Source organism: Juglans regia, chromosome 8 (genome assembly GCF_001411555.2).
Source record: "Juglans regia cultivar Chandler chromosome 8, Walnut 2.0, whole genome shotgun sequence".
Lineage (NCBI taxonomy): Eukaryota > Viridiplantae > Streptophyta > Magnoliopsida > Fagales > Juglandaceae > Juglans > Juglans regia.
Genome location: NC_049908.1, coordinates 6,957,844 through 6,966,561, shown reverse-complemented (window position 1 = coordinate 6,966,561; position 8,718 = coordinate 6,957,844). Strand labels below are relative to the sequence as shown.

General features: G+C 38.3%; 1 protein-coding gene across 1 annotated transcript; it reads right to left on the bottom strand.

Moving 5' to 3' along the window:
* Window positions 1-5,934: 5,934 nt before the first annotated feature.
* Window positions 5,935-8,237, bottom strand: LOC109019992. Its single transcript, XM_019002373.2, has 3 exons — window positions 7,516-8,237; window positions 7,326-7,426; window positions 5,935-6,727 (listed from the first exon to the last, which is right to left on the bottom strand). The coding sequence occupies exons 1-3, from the start codon at window positions 8,001-8,003 to the stop codon at window positions 6,084-6,086; spliced, it is 1,233 nt and encodes a 410-aa protein (XP_018857918.1). The 5' UTR covers window positions 8,004-8,237; the 3' UTR covers window positions 5,935-6,083.
* Window positions 8,238-8,718: the final 481 nt, after the last annotated feature.

The following is an 8,718-nucleotide window of genomic DNA, read 5'->3' as shown; positions in this document are numbered from 1 at the left end:
GAAGGGTCGTGGCCCTTCTAATTTATTTTCTCCTAAACTAGACACTCGATCAGTTTGTCAAGTGTGCCTTAAACCAGGCCACACAGCCTTAACTTGCTAGCATCGATTCAACCAGACATACCAAACATCTCCTCCCCCTTCTCTCGTTGCTTAATTAATCACCCTCCATTCTCCCTCAACTCCACCGAATGTTTGGTTTCCTGACACTGCAGCTACTAACCATTTTACTACAGATTTCTCCAACTTAAATTTGGACTCAACAGCTTATCATGGCCCTGATCAAGTTAGCATTGGTGATGGCTCCTCTCTTCCGATCAACCACATTGGCTCGGCTCATCTTCTCATTGCCTCTGGCAAATTTCTACTTTGACACCTCTTTTATGTTCCCTCTATTTCCCACAATTTATTGTTTGTGCGTCAATTTTGTGTAGATAACTCTGTTTATTTTGAATTTCATTAATCTCATTTTCTTGTGAATGATTTGCAAATCAAGGAGGTACTTTTTCAGGGAACCGTTGAAAGTGGGTTGTATATGCTTCCGGTTGATGCCACTGCCACCACCTCCATTGTCTCTCCGCAAGCTTACTTGGGTGAACGAACTACCCCTCAAATTTGGCATTCCCGACTTGGTCACCCGTCCTCACGAGTCACCTCCTTTACACTCAAGAATTTTCAGCTTCCAATAACTAGTAGCACGAGTTTCATTTCATGTTTAGCTTGCTCTCAAGCAAAATCACACACACTTCCACATCCCACCTCACCCTCACAATCTCACAAACCTTTTGAACTTATATATCTTGATGTTTGGGGGTCGATACCCATGCTATCTACTTTGGGTTCTGGTTACTATTTAACCATTGTAGATGATTTCACCAAATACATTTGGATATTTTCCCTTCAATCTAAATCTGATGTCTCAACTGTTTTTCTTGTCGTTCTGATTTATGTTCGTAATTGTTTCTCTTCAAATATAATTTTTGTACAATCGGATTGGGGCGTTGAATTTCGTCCCCTCTCCCCAATCTTAAAAAAATTTGGAATTAATCAAAAGATCACTACTTCTCATTCCCATGCCCAAAATGACAGCATTAAATGACGTCATCACCATATTGTAGAAACGGAACTCTCTCTTTTAGCTCATGTGTCCGTACCACTCAAATATTGGTCTGCCACATTCCAAACAGTAGTGTTTTTAATCAAATAGATGCCCACCTCCATTCTTAATAACATATCTCCATTTCAAAAATTATTCCACAAAATACCTTATTACAAATTTCTAAGGACATTTGGGTCTGCTTGTTGGCCTCATTTATGCCCCTTTAATAGACACAAAATGGAATTCAGATCTCAACTCTGCGTCTTCATGGGCTATAGCCCAGATCACAATGCCTACAATTATTTGCATATACCGTCAGGTCATGTGTATATTTCAAGGGATGTTAAGTTTGATGAGCTTAATTTCCCTTTCGCTCATATGTCTAGCACAAGTCCTTCAGCACCCACGACCCCATCTCCTGGGCTTCATAACTTTTTCTCTTTGACCATATATACCAAGGCCTAATTCTTCATTTTCTCTACAAAGTGTTCCACTTGGTCCTCCCGTTTCATCTTGTGGACCTCCCGTTATCACTAGAGCCCATTCCCTTTTTTTCCCATCAAGCACATCATCTCTTCAACCCAACTTACAAACTTCTCAAACCCTACCGATTATTCTCAAACCTTCCCATCGCATACACTCTCTCCTTCCTTTGCGATTCCTTCCCCTGTACACACATCTTCAAACCCTAGCCTCCCTGAGCTGATTCCTCTTACCAACATTGAAGCCACTTCTCGTCAAAACCGAACCTCATCTCTCTCCTCTCATCCGATGGTTACACGCCTTAAAGCTTTGAAAATCTTTCATCTTAGACAGATAGATGGCACAGTTCCTTGGCCCCCACCTAAACCTTCTCTCTCTCTCACTGTATCTTGACCTTCTTCTATCGGAGCCTACCTCATTCACAGAGGCTTCTAAGTATCTAGAATGACGATTTGCCATGGAGGCTTAATTCCAAGCACTACCCATCAATCAAACATGGGATCTGGTACCTTTCTCTTCATCTTTCAATGTATTGGGTTCCAAGTGGGTTCTTAAACAAAAAGACTTGCTAATGGTACCCGAGAAGACCGTAAAGCACGACTTGTGGCTAAGGGATATTATCACCAAGTCGGTTTGGATTACACTGATACATTCAGCCCTGTAGTAAAACATGTTACTATCCGTTTACTCATTTCACTTCTTGTATCTTCCAATTGGCCATTGCATCAACTAGATATACAGAGCGTTTTTTTACATGGTGATCTGCAAGAAGCTATTTACATGCAGTAACTTTCAGGTTTTGTTCATCTTGATCTGCCTACACACGTTTGTAAGTTGAAAAAGTCTATTTATGGACTTAAACAAGCCCCTAGGGCTTGGTTTTCAAAACTAAGTGATCGACTACTCACACTTGGTTTTCAAAGTTCTAAATCTGATTACTCTCTCTTTATTCTTCAAACTGCTTCCACTGCCATTTACATTTTAATTTTTGTTGATGATATTATAGTAACTGACACTAATTTCTGTATTATTCTTGACTTTATTGTTGCACTTGGGCTTTACTTTCTAGTCAAAGATCTAGGACCTCTGCATTATCTCTTGGGTATTGAAGTGTGTCGCACTGCCTCTAGTTTATTTTTGACTCAGTCTCGATACATTTTAGACTTACTTACTCGGACTAATATGCATAAGTTCAAACCTATTTCGACCCCCATGTCTTCATCTCTTAAACTCATTGCACTAGACGGTCTTTTTTTTAAAGACCTTGGTTTATATAGAAGTGTAGTGGGTAGTCTCCAATATTTGGCCTTCACTTGGCCCAATATATCCTTCTCTGTTAATAAAGCTTGTCAATATATGCATTGTCCCCGTGCCCCTCATTGGCAAGCTGTGAAATAGATTTTGCATTATTTACGGCTCACTAATCAATTTGGTCTTCACTTTTCTTTTTCATCCTCTCTCACACTCTCGACCTACTTCGATGCTGACTGGACAAGTTGCTCTGATGATCGCAAGTCCACAGGAGGATTATACATTTATTTTGGTAAACATTTAATTTCTTGGGGTTCTAAAAGGCAGCCCACAATTGCGCATTCATCTACTGAGGCCGAGTATAAAGCTATTGCAAATATAGCATGTGAAGTCTTATGGTTGCAGTCTCTTTTGAAGGAGCTTCGTATTTTCCTTTTGGATCCCCAACATTATGACATGACAAGTTGGGGGCCACTTATCTATCTGTGAATCCTATTATGCATGCTCGAACCAAGCATGTTGGGTTTGACTATTATTTTATTCGTGAAAGAGTGGTTGCCCAAACCCTCAAAGTTTCCTTTATCTCCAGCACGGATTAACTTGCTGATATTCTCACAAAACCACTTTAAATAACTCAATTCAATCTATTGCGATCAAGCCTTACCATTGCCATGGTGTCGCTTGATTCGAGGGGGGCTATTAGAAAAAACAAAGCAGAGCATGAAGACCCACAAATACTCGAAGATTCTAGAAGCAATAACCCAACACAACCGAAAGGAAAAAGCCTAGAATAGGTGGCACAGTGGAATCGTCTAGAATTATTCTTGTAACAAATTTTGTTATGTAAATATTCTCTAGCTAGAATATTCTTCTGATAAATAATAGTCTATATAAATATGCTGCGATACTCTATAAAAAGTATTGTACAAAAACTGACCAAAAGATCACAAGGAATCAATACAATTTGGTTGAGGTTTTTCTTAATACAGTAGGTGTGCCTTCATTCTTCTTACTTTAACACTACTACTCATCGAGTAGTTTTGTAGTTTAAACTTTAGGATACAAATAATTACATAACCTAATTGGTTGTTTGAGTGTATAAGCATATTTGTCCATTACCATAAATTAGAGATCATAATCATATTCTAAATTTCCTTTTGCAAATTCTATGATTAAGAGACATATAAAGAATATATATAATTCTAATATAATGTATATTGTTGTAAGTTTGTGTAAGTTTTAGAACCAAAACAAAAAGTACTCTACCAAAATTTGATTCGCAATTTAGTAATTGAGATTGATCGATAAGGTTGATCTTAATGATCAAAAGGGGTTTTAACTTTTAATAACATATATGCAAATTGCAAAGCCATCTTGAAATGCGACTCTTTAGAAAATACAAGAAAGATTAGGTAGCTGGGGCAAAGTAGGAAGCTTCTTCGGAGTACTCTCGGCCTGCTCTGATCTCTCTCTCTCTCTCTCTCTCTCTCTCTCTCTCTCTCTCTCTCTCTCTCTCTCTCTCTATATATATATATATATATATATATAGTTTTACGTGCAAGATTTTAAATAATTAATTGAGGAAGCCTTATAGCTATTTGTAATCGATTATTATGATTATCCCATGCTCCAAACACACCAAACAATGAGAAAATGCACACATATACATGCTCAAGCATGTGTGCGCAATTATCATACCCTCACTCATGATCTCCTCCTTGCACAAGCTGACCTTGATCATCTGCATATATATATGTATAGTGCACTGTCTAATTCCCAAGTCATGCATGCTGTTTAATTAAATATTGGTCAAAGTCAAGCAAACTCTAATTTTCTCCTTCCCTCTTTCGTTAAATCTCCTTTAATTCCACACTTTCAGCGTTCCAATAATACTTCACATGGCTCTCCATGTATAAATTCAACTTATTGGCTACACGATCAAAACTAGTCAAATAGAAAATTAGATTCATTAATAAGTACTCCGTCATCGATATCTAAAAGAAAATAATATAGGAGGCCGGCCGGCCTCTCACTGACTAATCATATAGAATTCAATATGCTGTTCTTTTTAGTTACATGAATTTCCTAAAACTTTGACTCAAATATTCTTCATAATAAAATAAATAAATACATAATTACATGCATGCAGCAAACTATATTATATTTATAACTTGAAAAATATATGTATAATATATAATACATAACATGTGAACTCATTGTAATTAGAAAAATGATATTTGCAATTCTAGATGGTGCAAGTTTCATGTATTCATTTTGAAAAAAAAAATAGATAAATATAAGATCAACACAAGAAAAAAATTAATTTTTTTAATGATGGACTCTACTATTTTTCAAAAAGAATGCACAAGGCCAAATGAACATTATAAAACTGTATCTAACATGCATTACTCTTGTAATTAATACTAGAATCCATTTTGTCTATATATATAATTATTTAATATTATGAGATTTATATGTTGTACTACCTATCACTTCAAATCATAAACTTCGTTTGAATATATAAAAGAGAAGTTACCCATAAAAAGAAAGTGTATGGGATGTCAATGGAGAACTTGTTCAATAGATTCTTGGTTTAGCTTCCAAATGTACGTCAGGGCCTTTGCAGAGAAAGACCATAGAACGTCACGAGATGAGCCGAGACCAGCAGAGAAAGAGATTTGGCGCGAGTGCTTTACTTTAGACAGACGGTACGTACTAAAGGATGTGCCTTGAAGATGACAGGTACTCCACGCTTCCAGTTCCAGCGGCAGCTTCCACTTCAAAAAGTTGCACTTGCCCTCGTCACCTTGGAGTTCAATATATCTCATCCTTTCACATGTCCACTTTACACTTTAAAAAAAAAAAAGACTTAAATCACATAAATGATCAATGATCATCTTCCTAAATCACGATCTTTTCTCGATCGAGAGAAAATAATGAAAGACGTTTTAGTAAATTATTATCTTAATTGTCCAAAACGAATTCATCATGTATATATATATTTAAAAAATTGATCTTTTATTTACATGATAAATCAATTTTTAGTATGTAAACCAAATTATTATAATTCTAAATCCATTAAACTCGAATGGACTCCTACAATGTGAGCTTGGAAAAGAAAGAAGAAATTACATAATATATACACAAACACAGAGATGAGGCCAGCACGTTAGCTGACCCGGCCCTTGGATTTTAAGTACTGTGATTTTGATAGTAGAAGGTACAAAACATTCTTAGGAAAGAACAACGTTAATCAAGACTCCAGGGCTTTGTAGATCACTACGAAACAAGGAAGGATAGCCCTAGGATTAAAAACAGTCAGCTCCTCAAAGTTGGAGTAGATCCCAGCGCAGCCAACGGCAGAATCATACAATCCACCTGAAACGTTGTCCTCATCCATTGGCGTTGCATCATCCCCTATACGCCTCACCCTCCCGGCAATGACACGGCACACCAGCATGGCCCTGCGGCTGTCCGCACAACGTAGGGAGTCGTGGGCTTTGCCACTGCTTGCAGTGGTGGTACACATGATCCCCTTGCACTCCTCGCCCTTACCTTCGAACCCGTGCCTAATGATGGTGCATACTCCACAAGTAGGTATAGAGCTGCACAAGTTGGACGAGCCGCTTGCCCCAAGCGTGCATGTTAAGCTGGTGCAGTGGAATCGGAGGAGCTCGTTCCCGTCAGCGGCGCATCTTGGGTTTTTCTTGTTGCTGTTCAACGCACGAGTCTTGACTGCATCTCGACAGTCCTCAAACCGTTGTATCGTCCTCTGGGTGTTGTGAACCTTCAATATCCGCTCAATCTTGCATATTGAATTGTCCCTTTTGAGCCAGCTTGATTTGAAGATGATCTCCACGATGTTTCGACCCGAATCTTCATGTCCCAGCTCCGATACTGTACCCAAATCGGAGGCCTCTCAGGCTCCTTTGATAAAGAAAATCGAAATAATAATAATAATAATAATACTAATAATAATAATAATGATGATGAGTTCACTTTACAAATTTAATGTCTAGAAAGGTACCGGAGCGGTCACTGACAACCAATGAAGGTACGCCGGCTCACCGAAACAGCCCTTCAATACGGGGACAGCTGTTTGGGTGTACGAGTCCCTACAGCCTTCTAGCTAGACCATAAAGGGCCCAAGGGGGAAGCGGGTTGATTTTGGTCACGCGAGATTCACGGAAAATAGTGATACGAAGAAGTGTAAGAGTTCACAATTCTTTTTAATTTATTTTATTTAATTATTATATTTTTTTTAAAATTTTTATATAAAATAAGATAAAAAAATTTATTTTTTTTAAATTTTAAAATAAAAATAATATTAAAAAAAAATTTTATAATAATATTTTATTTAATTTTTAATTTTAATCTATATTCAACTTATCTCATCTAATCTTATATATGTAAAAATAAACTATACTTAAAGCTATTCAAGCGTAAATGATATACAAAATTAGAAATTAAATATTATTCTAATTAATATTATTACCAGCATGGCGAACTGCTTGGTGAAGCTCCAAGCTTTCAACCTTCGGAAAGACTTCCCCGCACTGAGAGCAAGCACAAATAGTGGTCCTTGGTATTGGGTACCTGATTTATTTGCTCTATTTTAATTCTCCACCATATTTTCTTGACAATTAAATCATGAAAATATAACCATTGGAGGGGGGGGCTAATACCTGCTAGGGTCAACGATCATGCGACACTCATAGCATCCGGAAAGCTTTCGGAATTGCATGCCTGATCTTGAACCAGACGAGTACGTTGATCCACCGTTGGATCTTGCTGTTGCTGACCTTGATACTGGCCGAGTTGAAGACCCGCCGGCTACGGTTTTCCGACTCAGCAGCCCAGTTTCCTGAGTACCGACTATGCTGCCCTCTGGCGAGTTATCAGCTCTATGAACAACCCTAGCTTTCCCATGAACTGTGTCCCGGAAGCTGCATATGGAGCTGCAAGAAGACCCTAGCTTCGAGTACCCAACGCCTGTGGCACCGTAATTCTTTGACGGATCATGCACTCGGGACCCTTCGATCTGTTTGCAGGTGATGAGGTTCTTGATTTGGTCCCATGAAGACGGTGGTTTTTTCTGCTTCTTTCGCTTGTGTTTGGAATATTGTTGTTTTTTAGGCTCTGAGGGCTCTGGTAAGAAAGTTAAGAGCGCCATAAAAGAGCAAACCAGGAAAATAGAAGGCAAGTAAAGCAAAACGATCTCTCTCTCTTTAGAGAGAGAGAGAGGTGCTTTTGAAAGTCGAGCGTGGTGTGATGGGGGTGAGGGATCCGAGAGAGGTAATAAGGAGGCAAAGCAGGTGGGAGTGGTGGGTCTGCTTTTGTTTATTGTTCCATGGACATGGCCGAGTCTCTCTCTCTCTCTCTCTGTGCTTAATTTGGATTAACCTAATTCAATCTGTGCTCGTCTTACACAGTACTACGAATTAAGTGCATCTTTGGCACCTAATAATCTCAGCTTGATGGCTGACCTTCTGTTGACTGGATGCATGGCTCGATTTATTTAGAGGAAAGTTCATCGTGTGGTTCAGGACTATCCAGGTGCTAATTGTCCCACTGCTTTCACGGTAATAGGGCTAAGGTTAATCTGTGTTTGGACGTTCAAGCGTCACTCAGGATGTACGTATGTACATGTGTTTTTGTGGGTACAGCTTGGAACACTAGGGGTTTAAGTGTTTCACAAGCTTACAACTGTACCTTAATTGTCATTACGGGTAAACCAAATCAACACATATGCACCCCCTTTGATCGGTTTCTAGAAAATGCTCCGGCTTCAAAGAATAATATTAGATACAAGTTTTAAATAGACAAATCTTATACAAATCTTTTGTAAATTAATGAGTCTTATTAATAAAGAATAGTTTTTTTTTTTT

What these genes read in the sequence shown, in the direction of transcription:
- LOC109019992 (XM_019002373.2), bottom strand. Translation starts at nt 8,003, where the DNA reads ATGGCGCTCTTAACTTTCTTACCAGAGCCCTCAGAGCCTAAAAAACAA. An exon ending in ATGATCGTTGACCCTAGCAG is followed by an intron (nt 7,427 to 7,515) that starts GTATTAGCCCCC and finishes CAAATAAATCAG; the next exon opens with GTACCCAATACCAAGGACCA. An exon ending in CCAAGCAGTTCGCCATGCTG is followed by an intron (nt 6,728 to 7,325) that starts GTAATAATATTA and finishes ATTTGGGTACAG; the next exon opens with TATCGGAGCTGGGACATGAA.